We start from the raw sequence: 19,785 nt of genomic DNA on the forward strand, positions 1-19,785 counted from the left end.
AACCCTCGGTGTTGCCCCCACGCCTCGCTCAGCCAGTGAGCGGGAACCGGTCTGTATGTGGGATCCGAACCCTCGGCGGGAGTGCCTCCACGCCTCCCAAGCAGCGCACTGTAGCAGTGCGCCACCGGGCCGGCCCCATGGCTTCTGTGTTAATGATGTACTTTATCTGCTCATATAAACAATTAAGAATTCTTAGTTTTCATCAACATTGCAGTTTAGGTTATGTTACATTTAAATTATTTCTTATTCTATCATGTGAGTATCTCCTGTACATAATTTGTGATTGTCATAACAAAATGACCTTTCTAAGAATTTTAATAATTTTATCATTGTTACAAATATTCTAAAATATTCCAAAGTTACAAATAAGAGTCTCTAAGTATAAAGAATTTTTTAAAACTATGATGTGGAACTTGGCAATGCACTGTGCTTGTGTCCTTGGTGAAGAAAATAGACTTTAACGGCATAAAGTCACAATTAAAATTTATGATGACAGTATTGCTGATTTTATTGAATCCTTACTATATGCCAGGCATTGTGCTGTATTTTAGAGGGTACTTCAAAAAGTTTGTGGAAAGGGCCGGCCCGGTGGCGCACTGCGCTAGTGCGCCGCTTGGGAAGCGTGGAGGCACTCCCGCCGAGGGTTCGGATCCCACATACAGACCGGTTCCCGCTCACTGGCTGAGCGAGGCGTGGGGGCAACACCGAGGGTTGCGATCCCGTTGCCGGTCCCAGTCCGGTACGGGGGCGACACTGAGGGTTGCGTTCCATTGCCGGACACGGAAAAAGACAAAAAAAAAAAAAAAAAAAGTTTGTGGAAAAATGGAGTTAAAAGATAATGCAAATCTTTCTGTGAATTTTTCGAAGACCCCTTTTGTACATGCATTCTTTGATTTAATCCTGAATATAACCCAAGGAATTCAGTGCTTTTGTTCTGATCTCCTTTTTATAGATGAAGAAACTAAGGTTTGAAAAAATTAGTGTTTAAAAGATTAATTAAATAAGTGGTAGAGCCTGGAATTGAGTCCAGGTCTATCAGATATTGAAACCTTCCTCTTAATCATATCTCTATGCCACTCAAACATATAAGAATGATTTTTTTTTTGCTATAACTTATTTTTAGTTTCAGCAGTAGTTCAAGAAACAATTATTGAGTGCTTAGTTTTTAGTAGGCACTGTGCAGGTTCATTCATGAGATCACAAAACTGAAGTCACATGAATAATCTTGAGGGCAGATGCTGTGTCTTAGGCTGCCCTAAGTCATTTTTAGATCATAGAAACAGCATATTCACAGTTCCACCTTGCATAGACTATGAGGAAGAATCCTGCCTGACTTCTCCAATGTCCACATTGAATTTAAACACCTTACCTGATACGGGGCACACAGCGGGTTCTTGGAAATACTAGTAAAAATAAGTAGATTTTCCACATTTAAAGTGTTAACATATGTACCCTTTTTGGAGGAATTGTGTAAACTGATTTTCTCGTTTAAATGTTAATGCTGTGCAGTCATGTTCAGGATTTTTGGTGCCTTTGCTCCAGCTCTCAGGTTACCAAACACTGTTTGCTGTGAGAAAATGGAAACTGTGCAGACCTTACCCATTCTCATTTCATGCAGTCTGGCATAACACGGTCCTCACTGCTAACTCCCAAGTACCCTTCCTGCACTGGCTTTTTCCATGTGTTCCTCTGTCTCTAGTTTACTCAAACCATAGTTTTAGTCTCTCAACCCCTAGTACACAGGTAACATCGTTTACCACTTTCTGAAAACAATTGAAACTTTTGCTACAGTATAGCATAGTGGTTAAGAGTGTGAGTTCTGGAGTAGACTGCCTGGGTTTGAATCCTACCTCTTATTAACTATGTGAATTTGGGTGATTCATATTTAACCTCTCTGTGCCTCAATTCATCATCTATAAAATCTATACCTACCTCACAGGTTTAAGAATTTTTAAATGTTTTAATATATGTCAAGAGCTAAGGGCAGTGTTTGGCACATAGTAAAGCCTGTAAATGTTGACTTATTGTTTTTAATTTATTATTATACTTAATACCTTTACTTTGTATGGTCTCTTTCCTTTTTAGTGCCCTGCAGTCTAATTTCTACCATCACTACTTTCCTGGCAAAGCCAGTTCAGTGACCTCTTGAACAAATTCACCTTGCTCTTCTCTTCATTTGTTCTCTAGCATGTAATCCGTTTACCACCCCTTCTTAAACTATTTTATGTTTTGCATTCTATGACCGTGTGTGTGTCTTCCTTCTTATCCTGTGCACTGTGACCATTTTGCTGTCTTTTGCAATTGATGGAGCCTCCTCTTCCACCCCTTCACATGACAGTCATTTCTACAATACCTCACTCTCTGGTTTTTTTCTGTCTTCCTTCTTATCCTGTGCACTGTGACCATTTTGCTGTCTTTTGCAATTGATGGAGCGTCCTCTTCCACCCCTTCACATGACAGTCATTTCTACAATACCTCACTCTCTGGTTTTTTTCTTCCTCTCTCTCAACTTTTAAAAATGTAAAATCTCCATTTCCTGCCTATTCTCACTCTTGTGGTTATCCCTAAAGTCACAATAGCCTGTAGGACATCTTCATTTAAATACTCTGTCAAACAAAGTATCAGAATTAAACATTTTGGAACCTTTGAACTGAAGCACATTTTTGTTAATTACACTTAAGTGTGCACAGCCACTTATTGTAACTAGATATTATTGACTCAGGCAAGACTTTGGAAGAAACTAAAACATAGGGAAGCAGAATAGTATAGATTTTTTTATAATCTACTCAAAACTAACATAATGACAGATAACAGTACTAGAAGTAGTTTTGCTATAGATCAGTGAAGTTTTATTGCTCATCAGAAGACTTTTCTATAGGTAACCTAAGATCAGTACCTTATAAGTTGTTTGAACAGATATTTCTCAAACTTCAAGAGAAAAGATCAATTAAGTGTCATCTAGGAGTCACCCACTTAAAACATTACTAGGACTTCATTTGTGTGTATGTTTCTAAACTTGAGCTAACTTGAACTTTAACTAAGGTCCTATTTAAATTTTTATCCTTGGCCGTCTTTTGAGACCAGCCGCACCGCGCTCAGCCAGTGAGCGCTGTGAGCGCACCGGTCATCCCTACATAGGATCCGAACCCCTGGCGGGAGCACTGCTGCGCTCCCAGCGCCGCACTCTCCCGAGTGCGTCACGGGCTCGGCCCTATCCTTGGCTGTCTTAAAGAAGGTGACCCTTTAGGCGAAACTAGTCTGTGGTGATAGAAGCCTGAATGTTCTCTCTGGGGGCAGGATATGATTATGGGCTCAGATGGGGCAGAAGCAAACCTTTTGGGGTTCTGGGAAATGTTGTATATCTTGATCTGAACAGTAGTTATGATAATGTACACATATGTAAAAATCCATCAAATTGTACACTTCAACTTTGTGCCTTTTACTGAAGAGTTGGGTGAAATCGGAATGGTTTAAAAGAATGACATAAGGGATTTAAGACCTCCCCCAATCCTAAAACTTCCTTTTCCCTTCTTTACCAGTTCATGTACGCTTGAAAAGCAGGGACAATACTCTTATTAATTTCTGTATTCCTGGTGTGGAGTAGGAGGGAGGATGAAGGCAAGTGGAAGGAGGGGATGATTTCCTTTCAGGGTTGGCACCCCCGCCGCCTCTTAGTACAGTCTCATAATAAACCCACCTCCACTCTGAGTTGACACCTTGCTGTATACACACACACACACGAGGGTACTTCAAATAGTTTGTGGAAAAATAGACTTAAAAGATAATACGAATCTTTCATGAACTTTTTGAAGACCCCCTGTGTATATGTGTGTATTTTCCCCTTTGATTTGAAGATAGCAAAGTTAAGCTGCATTTGATTTCAGAATCTAAAAGTGGAGCGTTTTGTGACGTGACCACACTCCTGCACGTACGCTCTTGTTCACACACTCCTGTGTGCACACTCAAACGCACATCCTGCTGTATTTGCTTTCTCACTAGCACCACTGTCTACCTCTCAGCTTCCTGTTTTGGTACTTGAAGAGTAGAAATTGTATCTTTATTTTTTCACTGTTCAACCAGTGCTTAGTGAATTGGAATTTTTAGGGTGGAGAAGAGATGGCAAAAGGAATGATTTAATCTGAAAAAATAAAGGGCTGTTCTTAGGCAACCCTCTTTAGGAAAGGTAGTAACATCTTTTCCATCTCACTGTCAAAAATGATATGATAGAAGTAAGCCAAGATTACAGAAAGATTTAAGTTTTCCTTGGGGAAAAGCCAGATTTAAGGCCAAGAAAAAGAAAAAGGGGTGATTTGAACATTTATGACAAGCAAGAGCCCTTGGATTCTACATATGTAAGCCTTTTTCCTCCAAAATGCCTCAACCTGTGATGGAATTCAGGTTCTGAGAAAACTTAGTAGGCTCAGTTAACCTGGAATTGAATAAGAGTTTGCTTTGTAGGAAATACCTATGCACAAGGAAAGCCTGTGGTAATCTTGGTGTGATACTGCCCTTGGGGTTTGTGCAGTTGTCCTGTTATGAAGTTATTCTGAATGAGCTGAAGGGCTTTTGAAAGTTCCTTAAGGATCTTTGTGCTAGTCTATAATTTAGCAGGTGCATACTGTGGAGAATTAGTTTTTACATTTGGTTGGGGTCTCATCTTCTGTTCTTTTACAGGAATTGTTTTCAAGTTACAGAGTCAAGAATAACACTGTAAACCCATTAGTTCTCTAAAGGGAATTAGGATTTCTATCTGTGTTCTGTCCTAAAACAATGTGATTCTGTGAAAAATAATTGGTAGACAGATCAATGGATACACTAGGACAGATGAAACAGACTCTAGTATGTGTAAAACTTTAATATAGTAAAACCCCTTGCTAACTCAGTGGGCTTCTGACTTCCACCTAGCTCCCATTCTCAAATGAGACCAGACTAAAATTCTTATCTTCTGACAAGCCAGGAAGTCATGGGCACTTCATTTCAGGAAGTGAGGAGACAGAAAATAGATTTCCATATTCCTCTTCCTGTCCTAGCCCAGTTTCCCAAAATCTGGCTAACAAAATTGGTACCAAGTAACTGAGAGATTTCTGTTACCACTATTGTAGTCCTGGAAAGAACAATCAGATGAAGGCCACATTCGTCTCCACTGATCATCAAACCCAAGTGAACAACTGTTACTAGACGGCATCAAACCATAGCCTGTACCAGGACAGATTTGGATGGTTCAGCCAGACCCTAGAAATCCAATCCCTTAGCTGCATGGGTGTGCCATGAGTATTCTCACAATGTTGTATGCCATATATTTTGTGAAAATGAATTTTTGGATTCTACTTTTCCCCTTAAGACAGAGCTTTATAGATGATGATAACTGAAGCATTACAAAGTAATAGACCTATCCTAGATTATTCAGTAAATGGAATAGGGGAAAACTAACTTATAGACCAAGGATTTTCTCAGAACTTTCCTATTTTCGATGACCTGGACAGTTTTCAGAAGTACTGGTCAGGTCCTTTGTAGAATGATTGGGGTTTGTCTGATGCTTTTCTCATGAAAAGCTGTGAAAGTAGTTGTAGAAGTTACAAAGGATTTTCGATGACCTGGACAGTTTTCAGAAGTACTGGTCAGGTCCTTTGTAGAATGATCGGGGTTTGTCTGATGCTTTTCTCATGAAAAGCTGTGAAAGTAGTTGTAGAAGTTACAAAGGAAAACTGCAACCACTGAAAAATTTAAAATGCATGTCCATAACAAATCATGTTAAAAAACATACCACAGACTAGGAAGTGTTTGCCACAGTTGCAGTTCTTCATAGTTTTAGTGCAGGACTCCTGTAAGTAAATAGGAAAGACATACATAAGTTAATAAACATAAAGTAATGTAGTGGTGTGACCACAATTGTGTGATGCAAATATAATGGAACATTATACACCTGCTAAAAATCATGTTTTCAGAAGATTTTAATTACATGGCAAAAGCTTATAATCCAAAGTGATAACACTTTATGCATCCAGTATGATCCTAATTATGTTCATATTTAACGTCTATATTTAGACACAAAGGAAAAAATACTGGAAGGCAATAGATCAAAAAGAATTACAGAGGCTTTAATTTTCTTCTTCTTCTTTTTTTTTTTTCCTTTTTGTCTTTTTTCGTGACCGGCAACTGATCGCAACCCTCAGTGTCGCGCCCAGACCGGACCGGGACCGGCAAAGGGATGCAACCCTCGGTGTTGCGCCCGCACCTTGCTCAGCCAGTGAGCGGCCGGTCTGTATGTGGGATCCGGACCCTCAGCGGGAGTGCCGCCACACTCCCAAGCGGCGCACTGTAGCAGTGCGCCACCGGGCCGGCCCCAGAGGCTTTAATTTTAATTACAGAGTATTGGTTTTTTTCCTTTGTGATTTTCTGCATTCTTCAGACTTTAAGAAAATGAATGTGTTAGTTTCATAATCAGAAAACAAAACCAACATTAGAGCAGAAAATCTCACCTCATAAATGCTTTGCTTTTCTTTTAAAAATTAAAGTTCATGTTTTAGAATACACAAAACATTAAATGGAAAAGCCTATCAAAGGTGAATTTTTACAATAAAAAGGAAGGTTCTGTACTGCCTTTCTGACATAATAGATGAAAGACCAGGAAAGTGCTTTTGGAAATTGTAAAATAGCCTGTTTAACTTGACCACTCTTCTGTGTTTGCTGTTCTGGTAAAACCCATTAGGTTGATGGACTAGATGACTCCTGACCATTTCTCACTGTGAGTGTCTTTGATAACCTGGCATTGTTTCCTACAGAGTGTTTCGTCCTTTGACATGCATCAGCACAGGTTTGTTATAAGCACCACCAGTTCATGTCTCCACATTTATCTGAAGTTAACAAACGGGGAACTTTGCCCTGTCCTCCTAACAAGCATTTTTGAGCACTTTTTTTTGTTAAACCATTTATCTCGCTGTTCACATAAAGAGCCAGCATTATTTTTCAAAGCATTTAAAAAGACTAGTTCTTACCTACTTTATGGGGGGATCATTTTTATTGCCTAGTTACATGAAGTATTTCAACACAGAATTTTGATTGGAGGAGCTTGGTTCACAAGCTTTTGCCATGCCAGAGTGTTGAAATACTTACCAGCAGGCTAAAATATGTCATGATTTGAATTATATAAAATTCCATACGATAATGCAATAGAATTTCATAGCAGGAAATGACCTTAGAAATAATTTAATCCAACTGTCTTTATTTTACATATGAGGAAATTGAAGCCAAAGAGGTTAAAACCCAAGATTAACAACCAGTTCTAAACAGATCTTCTGACATCTCATTGTGGTCTTTTTAATATCTTTTCCTTAGGATAAGTTCCTGAATGTTGTCACATGGTGTTTGGATATCACTCGCATATATAATAGATTTTAGAGTTACAGATGGAATCTACGCCATTGTGAATTGAATACAATGAATTTAAAGTTTTAGACTAGTTGCCCCAGTGCCAAAGTGGAACAAGGCATCATTATAGCTTGAGAACATGTGGCTCCAGCCTGGCTGAATTTTCCTCATTTTTCTTCAGAAAATTCTCATTTGTCCTCAGTCTAATTCTTTTAAGCTTAGTTGATTTTTTTTTTTTTTTTTTTTTTTTTCTGACATCTCATTGTGGTCTTTTTAATATCTTTTCCTTAGGATAAGTTCCTGAATGTTGTCACATGGTGTTTGGATATCACTCGCATATATAATAGATTTTAGAGTTACAGATGGAATCTACGCCATTGTGAATTGAATACAATGAATTTAAAGTTTTAGACTAGTTGCCCCAGTGCCAAAGTGGAACAAGGCATCATTATAGCTTGAGAACATGTGGCTCCAGCCTGGCTGAATTTTCCTCATTTTTCTTCAGAAAATTCTCATTTGTCCTCAGTCTAATTCTTTTAAGCTTAGTTGATTTTTTTTTTTTTTTCTTTTGTTAGTCTCAGACTTTGGCTGAAAAGAAAACCCTTTTCTATCAGTATTATTTTTATTAAAACATTGTGATAGAGTTTTGCTTTGGCCTTTATTTACTAAGGCTTTTTGACAGTTATTTGAGTTACAAAAGTTAAATTTTTATGTTAAAAGATAAATATGAGAAAGTGTAGTTAAGGAAGAAAAATCAATTTCACCATATATTGTTCTTAAAATCATAACTAAGGAATTTCTGTAGAAGTTTGAGGGAATAATCTGTCCTCCTGGCCAGTAAAATGAAGATATCACAACAGCTGCAGGATATTGGTTACACAGTTGGAATTCATTTTGAAACAGTGGCTTTTTATTATTTTTTTAACCCCCCACCCAAAAGTGTTTTCGATAGCAGGTGTGACTTTTAGCATTATAAAACTCAACCTTGTACAACACTGAGTAATTTTGTAGGGGCAAAATAATTGAATATATGTGGGAAATGAATTCAAGAAAGATTAATAATGTTTCTTGTAATTTTGAGCTCAGATAGTTTTTACATTGAACAAAATGGAGACAAACTTAAAACTGAAAATAAACATGTTGGAAGAGAAGATAGTTGGCAAATTTATGAATTATGATTGTGTTTATACTTTTGATCTCTGGTCTAATTGATGAAGTCCATGTCCTGTTAATAAATAAGTAAATTTGACATTGGATTTTAAATATAAAATACATAATTTGAACTTATCTTCAGAAATGAAAATATATCTTCCCTGAAATTATAATTAACACACAAACTCTTATTTATGTAATTTGTATAGTTTGTAATGAAAACGCAAAAAAGTTTTAGTTTTTTATGGATAAGATACATAAATTTTTTAAAGTGAGAAATTTTTGTGTCTTTCTTATCTTAATGAAAGTAATGGAATACATTTGTTGAATCAGATGTAATGTAAGCTCCAAAAATGTACTTACAGTGACCTCCAAACTAATCTTTCGGACAGCCTCTTTGTGCTGTAATCCAAATTATCACTAACTTCACATTAGTAGGCACTGATGAAATATAAAGCCTAGATGTATTAAATAAACATAGTTTTAGGCATTTCAAATTGCACTTAAAATATATCATTATATATAAATATAAAACAACAGTCACTACAGAAATATAACATGCATAGGATATATAAGTCTTTGTTTATCCAAAATGTCACCAGAATTTTTTCTTATAATACCATATATATTTATGACAATAAATGCTTATAATTTTGATAAAGTCTTTTCCATTTTTTTCTCTTGGTATAGGACACTAGGTATACTAGTGACTAGGGACAGTAACTATACCTAGGTCACTGGAGTAGCTCCCAACCTGGTCTCCTTATCTTCAGCATTTCCCCTTTCTAGTTCATCCTACGCATTTCCACCAGATCAGTCCTCCTGAAATAGTGTTTTCATCATATCAGGTCTTGCTCGGGAAACTTTAGCAGCCTCTTATTTCTATTACCCACTTCAGTCTCTTGCTTCCCCCCAAACAACTCCTAATCCAGTAAACTGCCCTCCTCACTATTCCTTCATAAATACTTATTGACTTTGCTCATGTTGCTATGTGAAGGTGTCTGGCATAGGTGTTAGCACAATGTTTCCTTTCCTACTGCTTCCTGCTTATCTATCTGAAACTTACTTTCTTTCAAGACCTAGCTCAAATTCTGCTTATGTCAGGTTTCAAGAGCTACTCTTTGGACTACTCTGATCCAATATTATCTCATTATTCCCCATTCACTTGCTGTTTGTACTATACCTTTAAGTTCTAATTACTTTCTTGTGTTGTTCTCTAATTGTTTCTTGCCTGGAGGTCACATTTTCCTGGCAAATTGTGCAAGGCAGTGGTTCAAGCTCTGACTGTGCAGGCTGTATTCTAAGACCTCCTAAACCAGATCCTTGGGGAGGGGACTGGAAATCTCTATTTTTAATAAGCTACCCAGGTGAGTCCAGTGATGAACAAATTACTTGCTGTCACTTAAACTGTGTGGTAAATATTTGAATTGAACAGAATTAACTGTAGATTTTGTGTCAATTGTATTTGAAAATTTATGATCTGTATTTAATATTACTTCTCATCTAGAATGGGATGCCCCATTCTCCCCAAATTCCATATCAGTGAGTGAGGGAAATTTTCAAATAAGATATTTCAGTCACATGTACATAAAAGAAAACACATGCAATTACCCTTAAAAAATTTTTTTTTACTTCTTTTTAATTATACGAGAGGTCCTCAAAAAGTTCATGGAAAGATTTGCATTAATTTTTTATTCTGTTTTTCTACTTACCTTTTGAAGTACCCTCATACAACCAATTCATGAACATATTCTCATGAAGAATTCTAAAATACAAGGTAAAAACACACTCTTGATTCCTTTCCCAGATCTTTCCCTTCTTCTGTGGTAAACAGGTCTTTCGATTTACCATGTTCCCTCCTGAATTTTTAAAATACATGTGGGTATTTTGTAGTATTTAGTTTTCTTTTTCTCACAGAAATACAGTATGAATTGTTTTGGAACTTTTCACTTTGTCTTGGAGTTCTTTCTGTCAGCACATGATATGTGTACATGTGTGTTTATGCGTGTGTATTCAGTCTGTGCAGTGTCCCATGGTGTGCATTTATTTAGGCATCCTCACTAATGGCTAGACATTCAATTTCTCACTCTTTTTCCTTGTTGTAAACCGCACATCCATGAGCATCTTTGCATGTGTCCTCCTGTGCACAGGGTCTGCTTGCTCTTAAATAAGAGGCTCTTCCCTCTCTGCCCTCCTTTCCCCTTTTGGTACACAGGCAATATCTCATGGCCTGCACGAGTATGCAGCTTCTCTTTTTCAAGGTGTGGACAGAAAAGTATGGGATCAAGTCAGGAGATTTGGATTCTAGACCCAGTTCTTTCATTTACTTACCCTGTGATCTTGGACTTTTTTCTCCTTTGTTTCACGAAGGTGTTAAATGGGATGACTTTTAGAGTTCCTTACAGTTCTAACTATCTCTTATTCAAATTAGGCTTGTGGGTGTGATTCTATCACTTTTTATTTTATACTCAGCTAGTATTAGTACTACTTGAATCTTGTAAGGTAAATCATAAAGGTTCACAGTGCTTTTGAATAAAGGGGCATTATACTTTATTCCACATGAGTCTTCTGCATTACTTCTTAACTGATGCTTGAGTGCCATTTCCAGATGAAACTAGTAGTAGTAGTAATGCCTTTTTTTCCTTTGAGTTTCAGGACCTAGACCTTACTGCTCATCTTTTCATTTCTAAATTCACTATTCTCTTAAAGAAAATTTTTTGTACTCAAAACTATTCAATATATGCTTAATTTCCTTTTTAACATTTATAAAATACTTGGTATTTATTAACGTGTCCTTTAAATGTTAGTCCCCCACTCCCAACCTTTTCTTCCCCCCTCCTAGTTTATTTTGTATCGTAGTTGGGACTCTGTTCAGTTATAACAGTTCTAGATATCAAGATGACCAACACTTTTGAGTTGCCATCTCTTAAGCATTCAGGAAATGCATTACACAAGTAGTTGTGGTTATTGTTATCCTTCAAATCACTTAACACAGACCATAAACATTTAGCTCTGGTGCATGAAAAATGGGCTAGAGGCCAAGCTTAGCTTGTCTACAGGGTATCTGTTTCATCTTTATGATAGAACCCAAGTGTGCCAGTGATGATTCATAGAAATACCTAGTGATGAAGAATGGCTGTGTTTTTGTGGGAAATCTTTTAAAGAATGCTCATCAAAGTGTGAGTTCTCTATTTTCAGATAATTTTTTCTAACATACCAGCACTAAACTGAAGTTATTACTTGCAGAATATCCTTTTACAAAAAGGCAATATTGAGGCTAAAATGTGCTACTTTAAGCACTTTCTTGCTTAAATTTGGTTACTACCACAAAGCTAAAGGTATATTTTCTTCATAGCATTTTAGTTTTTAGTTGTTCAGTAATATACAAAGCTGTTTTTTCATAGCTTTGATTTTCCTGAATGCTTCGAAGAGCTAGTTGGAATTTATGAAGTGATACTGTCCCTTTGTAACTTGTGATATTGATTCTGCAGCTGTATGAGAGTAGAATTCTCAAGACTGATGGGAAGTTCTCATGTTTTAGTATTTTCATTTCTTTCACTATACAATCTTCCTTTCTCTTTCCAAAAATTATTAAAAGAGAGAGAAAATGTGAGGGGCGCAAAAGAACACAGACCATGTGTAGCTTTTCCACATTTTTTTTTTTGTTTCTGATTAACCCCTCCCCCATACCTCTTTTTTTCTATTAACTGTTTAAAATATTTTTCTCTTGCCTGTGTATCTACCCCAACTTCCGTTATCTTGATTACTCTGCTTTGTGCCTCCCACCCACTCCTCCTCCTGAGAAATCTATAGTCTCATTAGCTGTTCTCTTGACCTATATGCGCACACATGCCACAGTTCACTGGTCATCACAGGAGTGGAGCCAAGGTTCTCAACAAATGTGGGGTGCTGGGGCAATTTATTACTAATTACCAATTCCCTAGTTTGTCAGTCCTTTATTTTTTAAAGCAGATTTGAGCTTAGCACTAAAATAATGTCACTGTTACTCACTTGCATACAGAAATGCTTTTTTAGTGTAGAAAAAGAATGACCCTGCAGCCTGTTGACTGGGAGCTGTGCATAGCCCCAGTTTATCCGTGCCTCAGCTGGGGGAGTGTGCCATGGAACATGCAAATGTCATCTTTCCTCGGGCTTTTTCTCAGCAGAAAAAAAAGACTAAAAACCTAACCAAAGAACAAGCAAATGTTCCCACTTAAGATTATTACTGCTTGTTTGGGTATGTTTGTTTGCTGACATGTGTTTCAATCATGTGGTATTAAAAGGTGAATGAATTCTGGAAAGAGACATTTCCTTTCTCTAGCAGAAATTAGGTTTGTTTGCTTTTACTAGTTGTTTATCAACACAAGACTGAAGTTAGGTTGAAAAATCATCCTGCAGGTTTTATTAGATTGAAAGATTTTACAAATGGAGGGAGAACTTTTGATCTTGGAAAGTATGGGGTAAATAAATTCTCTTGCTTGCCTCCTTTCACAGATGTTTTCTGGTAGTCCATTGCAAAGGCAGCATTAAAGAAGGCAATGCTGTAAATCAAATAGGTTTCGTGTTTTACCTGTAGTGGGGTTTAGGAGTCCTCAGCATCTGTTTGTCATGTCCATTAGTATAGAAACTTCAAAGAGATCTAATGTTTTCCCAGGAGGTATCTTTGTGGTAACCTCAATTTTTATTTTTCAGCTGATGTTGACAGTCTCTACTTATTGTCTCAAATTTAACAAAAAATGAAGTCTTTACTCAGGCGGAAAAAATGTGATGATCTATTGTTTCTGTTTCTAAGGAGTAAACTAGTCATAAATCCAGAAATTCTTAGTTAAAGAAAAAAAAAACTAGTGGGGGTGAGTAGGAGGAAAGAGAATGTTTACATTTGTTACAACCCAAAATGTACATAACAAAATATCATTTCTTTCCAAATACTTCATATAATATATAACAGAATTGCAGCTCTGGGGATCATTTTAGGTCTAAACACAGAAAAATCTATTAACTTCTCAAGGAAATCCAAGAGGTACTTTAGAGGATGTGTAACTGGAAAATTGGGAATGAAAAATTAAGGTTTTGTGTACATATAAGTTTTCTCTCACAGCTCATTAATAGCTTCAACTAGTGTTCAGATAACATATTCCTCAAAAAATCAATGTGTGGTCATGGTGATGGTTGCACAACTCTGTGAAAGTACTAAAAATCATTGAATTGTACACTTTAAGTGGGTCAGTTGTACAGGATGTAAATTATGTCTCAATAAAACTTACATTAAAATTTAATATGTAGTTAGATTTGAAAATATAGGGGTTTTTTGGGGGGTGGGGGGGTGGATTTACCCAAAAAACTAAATGTGCTTCATGCTTCTTCAATTGTGAACATTTTCATCAGAAGCCCACTTTATGTAAAGCATGCTTCTGAGTCCTTCACCAGTTCCCTGAAATTGCCAGTGTGCTCCATTCTCCTGTGCAGGCTCGGATGGCCCTGGCAGACCACATGCTCCAGATCAGGAGGCTTCTTTCTCCTACGTCCACATAGTTCTGCTCCCAGCATTTGACATTCATGCTTACCAAACCTATGCATGCCAGTTGGGCTTGATTTTTTAATTATGTCATCTGATTAAATTTTTAATAATCCATTTATATATAGGTGCTAAAAGGAGGACTTGTTTTTGTGAAAAGAAAATTGTAGACTTTAAGAAAACTAGATAAATGTAAGTAGTTATGAAAAAAATTTACTATTGAATTAGTATGGGAGAAACAATTGTAATAAATTTGGGGGGAAATCATTAAAATTTAGATGTATATTATAGTCGTTATACCCAGAATACTCACAAGTATATATGTTAAATCCTCCAAAATTGGAAATCATAGACAATGCAGCATTTTGTATTAGAAAAGATTGGCAGCTGAGTATACATTCATGTTTAGGGTACAATTAGGTATTTAAGGAATGTATATAGCACTTTTTAAGGAATTTTACACTTCGATTAACCTTTCTGATTAACCACCAAAACTAATGGTTCCTACCACATTGAATCAGAGGGCCTTTGTTATAGGATTCAGAGGCACAAACGAAACTTACAAAGTTTAGTAAATTAGTAAAGGAGTTTAGGATTGACAGATGGGAATGGGCTGAAGTTACAAAGTGTGTGTGAGAGAGAGAGAGTAAGCGAGCAAGAGAGAAACAGAAAATTAATTTTACCTGTGTTGATATTTATGTCTCAAGCATCTTTTTTAATTCATTGTCTACTGATTTCAAAGCTGTTGAGCATGAGAAAAGTAATAAAAGATGCCCATTCATTAATCCAACAAACACTAATCTGACATCCACAAATGACCACGCTAGGTTATATAGACATGAACACAAATAAGCTGTGCTTCCTCTTTAGGCATTTAATGTCTTTTGTTTTAAATTTTAATGATGAATTAACTTTACTCTGTGTGTGTGTGTGTGTGTGTGTAAAGAATGCATTTTTGGTATTCTTTAGTAATGCTGTGAATATTCAGTATCATATTTGTTCTTAAAGCAACAAGTTCTCTTATGTTGTTCTTACTGGAAACTCATTATTAAGGTCCACGTCTACCAGAAGAAAAGACGCTTCTTTCCTGTATAAGAGATTAATGCTTTATGATTGTCCCTGTAGTTTCCCCACCTTGGTTTTAGAGACAAACACACACAAGACAAAGAGCAACTCTGCTACTAAGACCTGAACAGCTGAAGGCAGACTGCGGCCCCTCTCTAAAGATGGGCTGGGATGGAATTGGAGTGAGTGTTATCTCCGATTCTTTCCAGTGCTTGCAGTCTCTGAGAGTGTTCCGTCTCCTTGATTTTAATATTTTTAGTGGGCTTAGAGTCATAATGAGAGCATGTGGATAAAGCATAAAATTTAGAACATATACTTCTTTCATATAAACAGATTATATACCAAGTGCATTCTAGAATGCTCCATGGAGTTTGGGACCTTGTTTGTCTCATTCATGGAGTATACTAGCAGTTTGAAAAAAAATTTTTTTTAAGAATGAATACATGTATCTTAGTGAGAAATGTAAATGGAGAGGGAAACTAAAAAGAGAACTTTAGATCTTCAAGAAATTCCAGGGTAGGGGTCCAACTATTGGAGGAGTATTAGCTTGAGGTAGAAAGACTGGAGAACAGATTTTTGCATTGTGTTTTTCCTTCTAAGTATGGTATAGCCTAGTGGAAAATTTCAGGTTAAGAGAGGGTATGTAGTTAAGGAATCCATTTTTTCAGTAAGCAAATATTTATATATACTATACATATATTAGTGTGGTGCTTCTCAAACTTTTTCGTCTCACGACCCCTTCACACTTTCAAAAATTATTGAGAGCCTTCAAAGAGCTTTTGTTTATGTGGGTTATAGCTGATACATACCTTATTGGAATTGAAACTAAGAAATTTTAAATTATTTAACTCATTAAAAAATAATAAGCCCATTACATGATAACATAAATAACATTTTTCATGAAAAATAATTATATTTTTCAAATAAACAAATGGTATTATGTCAAACTAAAAAGCTTCTGTACAGCAAAAGAAACAACAGAGCAAAAAGACAACCAAGTGGGAGAAAATATTTGCAAAATATACATCTGACAAAAGATTAATATCCAGAATATACAAGGAACTCAAACAACTTTACAGCAAAAAACAAATAACCTAATTAAAAAATGGGCAAAGGAGCTGAATAGGCATTTCTCAAAGGAAGATATACAATACAGACACATGAAAAAATGCTCAACATCACTCACCATCCAGGAAATGCAAATCAAAACCACTTTGAGATACCATCTCACTCCAGTCAGGATGGCTAACATCCAAAAGACAGAATGATAAGTGCTAGAGAGGTTGTGGCGAAAAAGGAACTCTCATACACTATTGGTGGGTCTGCAAAATGGTGCAGCCTCTATGGAAAATGGTATGGAGGTTCCTCAAACAATTACAGATAGATCTACCATATGACCCAGCTATTCCACTGCTGGGAATATACCCAGAGGAATGGAAATCATCATGTTGAAGGGATACCTGTACTCCCATGTTTATTGCAGCACTATTTACAATAGCCAAGAGTTGGAACTAGCTCAAATGTCCATCATCAAATGAGTGGATTAGGAAAATGTGGTATATCTATACAATGGAATACTATTCTGCTGTAAAAAAGAATGAAATACTACCATTTGCAATAACATGGATGGACTTAGAGAAAATTATATTAAGTGAAACAAGTCAGACACAGAAAGAGAAATACCACATGTTCTCACTAATTTGTGGGAGCTAAAAATAAATAAACACACAATCAAAGCAGGGGGTGGGAAGAAGACACAACAATCACAACAATTCCTTGAATTTGTTAAGACAAGTAAACAGATATGATGTAGGAGGGAGAGGAGATGAGTGGGGAAGAGGAACAGGTAAAGGGTCACGAAAATCAACTACAATGTATATTGAGAAGTTAAAATAAAAAGTAAATAAATAAAAAAGAAAAATTATTACATTTCTCAGAACAAAAAAGTTTAGTGAGAAAGTATCATTCTTTCACATTTTGTAAATTGATGCATAGCTTACTAGAAGATAACAGGATTCTCATATTTGCTTTAGCAAATAAATATATGAAGTATATGAAGAAAGTTGAAACATTTGAAGTATATGAAGTCTGGCCTTTAGCAGATAAGATACATAGTTGGAAAAGGGAGGCCCTCACAGACCCTGTGAAAGGGTCTCAGGAGCTCCCAGGAGTCTTCAGACCACACTGTGAGAACTACTGTGTACTTGGGAACAGTGTAGCATGAGTAGTAGATTTTCTTTGTTCACCAAATGTTTATCAAGTATTTACCATGTGCCAGTAAATAGGGAAAAAAATAATCTGGTAGGGATAAAGAGTTCGGAGGTTGAGATTGAGTGTGGAGTCTCTTTAGCAAGCTTATTTTATATATCTGAGAGGCAGGGTGCAAAGGATGGGTGGGTATAATACAGAGTATGGGGAAAAGAAGTGTAGGGAGACCCTCGATAAGCAAGGAAGCAGCTTAGATTAGAGACTTAGGTGGATTCCTGTTGTGAGAGAAATGAGTGAATCTTGGATTTGTAGGTCTCAGAGAATGTTGTGCAGTAGGAATATGATTCCATCAAGGAGTGTGATATGGAGTCTGGGAAGGGGCTGCCTCCTGACTCGCCACTTGAGCACCCCTCTACTCATCTGCTAGTGTGCACGGTGGCCAGCATTTGCTGTTAAGTCCATCTGTGTTTAAAATCTCTCAAATACCAGCCAGCCACCAAAAAAAAAAAGAAGAAAAAAAAATTTTTTTAAACCCAGAATTCTTCATAGAAGAGGTAACAAGTAAAATGTTCAGTATGTATATAACGTAAGTTTGTTTACATTATGATGCTTCGTTTCTGATCGTTTTTCCTTTGCTTTTTTTTTTCAGACCATCCAGACCTTTCAAGTTACCAAAAAGGTAAAGTAATCTGGGTCATCTCATTAAATAAATAATAAATCCACCTGCATGCTCCCCTCCAGTGTTGTCCCTGCTGTTTTGCTGCCCCTTCCCCTTCTTTACTCACATTTTTATGAAGGGAAAATGAATTTCCCATAAGTTGTCTGCCTGAGGAATCTCATATCTCCAAAAGTAGTTTTAATCTCAGCGTAGATTTTTGCTGTTAAATTCTATTTGTGTCTAATCACTTAACATTCATCTAATTATTTTGCACTCCTTCCTGCAATGGATGGGCTTCTCAGTTTCTTTCTTGTTGAGAGATTGTTCTGCCAACTACAATGACTTCAATTTATTTGTTTAAATAGTTTACTTATTTATTTATTTATAAATAATATTTATTCATTTATAAATAAATAAGTCAGTTTATTTCAGATGTGTTGTCAGTTTTATTTCTTTTTTTTTTGTCTTTTTTTTTTACTGACCGGTAACGGGATTGCAACCCTCGGTGTTGCGCCCACACCGCGCTCAGCCAGTGAGCGGGAACCTGTCTCCACATGGGATCCGAACCCTCGGCGGGAGCACCACCACACTCCCAAGCGGCGCACTCTCCAGTGTGCCACTGGGCCGGCCCTCAGTTTTATTTCTAAAAATGTTTTTACCATATTAAGATGGCGGTATTCTTTTGTGTGGAAATTTTTGAGGTTTGGCTTTTCAGTAGAAAAAATTTTAAGTGGATGAGTTACTGAAAAAAAGCATTGTCTCATCAGATATCCTTAAACATTGTGGTTCCAGATATATGAGAGTACTTCAAAAAGTTCATGGAAAGATTCATGTTATCTTTTAATTCTATTAAACAGAATAAATGTAATGTCATTACACTTAAGAAGCTGTAAGTGATCTTTGAAATTTAGTTGCCGAAGAAGTTCAGATGCTGATAGCTCTGAAGCCTGCCTTAAGAGAGTTATCTCTTTGGAATAAAATAACTACATAAATTTTAATTAGTAAACTCCCCTTTCGTTTAAAAAAATTATTTGTTTTTAAAATTGTGATAAAATATACATAATATAGAAATTGCCATTTTAACCATCTTTAAGAGTACAGTCCTATGGCTTTGTGTGCATTGTGTAGCTGTCACCACCATCTGTCTCCAGAACTTTTCTGGAAATGAGACTCTGTACCCATTAAACAATAACTTTTCACTTCCCCCACCCCCAGCCCCTGACAACCACCTTCTACTTTCTGTCTCTATGAGTTTGACTACTTTGCATACCTCTTATGGAGGAGTCACACGGGATCTTTCTTCTGGGCCTGCCTTATTTCACCAGCTTAATGTCCTTGAGATTCATCTGTGTCAATAGCGTGTATCAGAATTTCCTTACTTTTTAAGGCTGAATTATATTTCATTGTATACACCACATTTTGTTGATCCAGTTCTCCTTCCATTTGAAAAAAAAAAAAAAACTGGAAAAAGATAAAGGGAAGGGGAGAGCAAAGAGCGAGTAGACATGGCGTGTCGTGAAAATGAACTTCTAGTATTCTAGAAATAATAGGGCTTTCTCAAATGACCAGAAATTTTGCATTTTGATGAGATTCATATATTTTTTGTTAGTAGATTGGTATTTTTTTTAAGTCTGAATTTCTTCTTTTTAGTATTATGCATATAAATACAAGTTCCTCAAAAAGCATTTCTTGATTGCTCTTTCCCACCTTAGCTGGAAGTAATCTCTTCCTTCCTTGAATTCAAAAAACATTTTATCTGGACCCTCTAAAAACATTTCTCTTTTTACCTAGTTTTGTAGGTATTTGTATACCTGTCTGA

At 36.5% G+C, this 19,785-nt stretch overlaps 1 protein-coding gene across 1 annotated transcript in view; it reads left to right on the forward strand.

Moving 5' to 3' along the window:
* Positions 1-19,785, forward strand: part of DISP1 (dispatched homolog 1 (Drosophila)) — a 70,638-nt gene that overhangs the window by 32,026 nt on the left and 18,827 nt on the right. The window contains exon 3 of the mRNA XM_008581015.1: positions 17,958-17,987. Coding sequence (XP_008579237.1) covers positions 17,958-17,987 — 30 coding nt within the window. The remainder of the gene's footprint in view (positions 1-17,957; positions 17,988-19,785) is intronic.

The sequence above is a fragment of the Galeopterus variegatus genome, unplaced genomic scaffold, assembly GCF_000696425.1.
Source record: "Galeopterus variegatus unplaced genomic scaffold, G_variegatus-3.0.2 Scaffold2235, whole genome shotgun sequence".
Classification (NCBI taxonomy): Eukaryota; Metazoa; Chordata; class Mammalia; order Dermoptera; family Cynocephalidae; genus Galeopterus; species Galeopterus variegatus.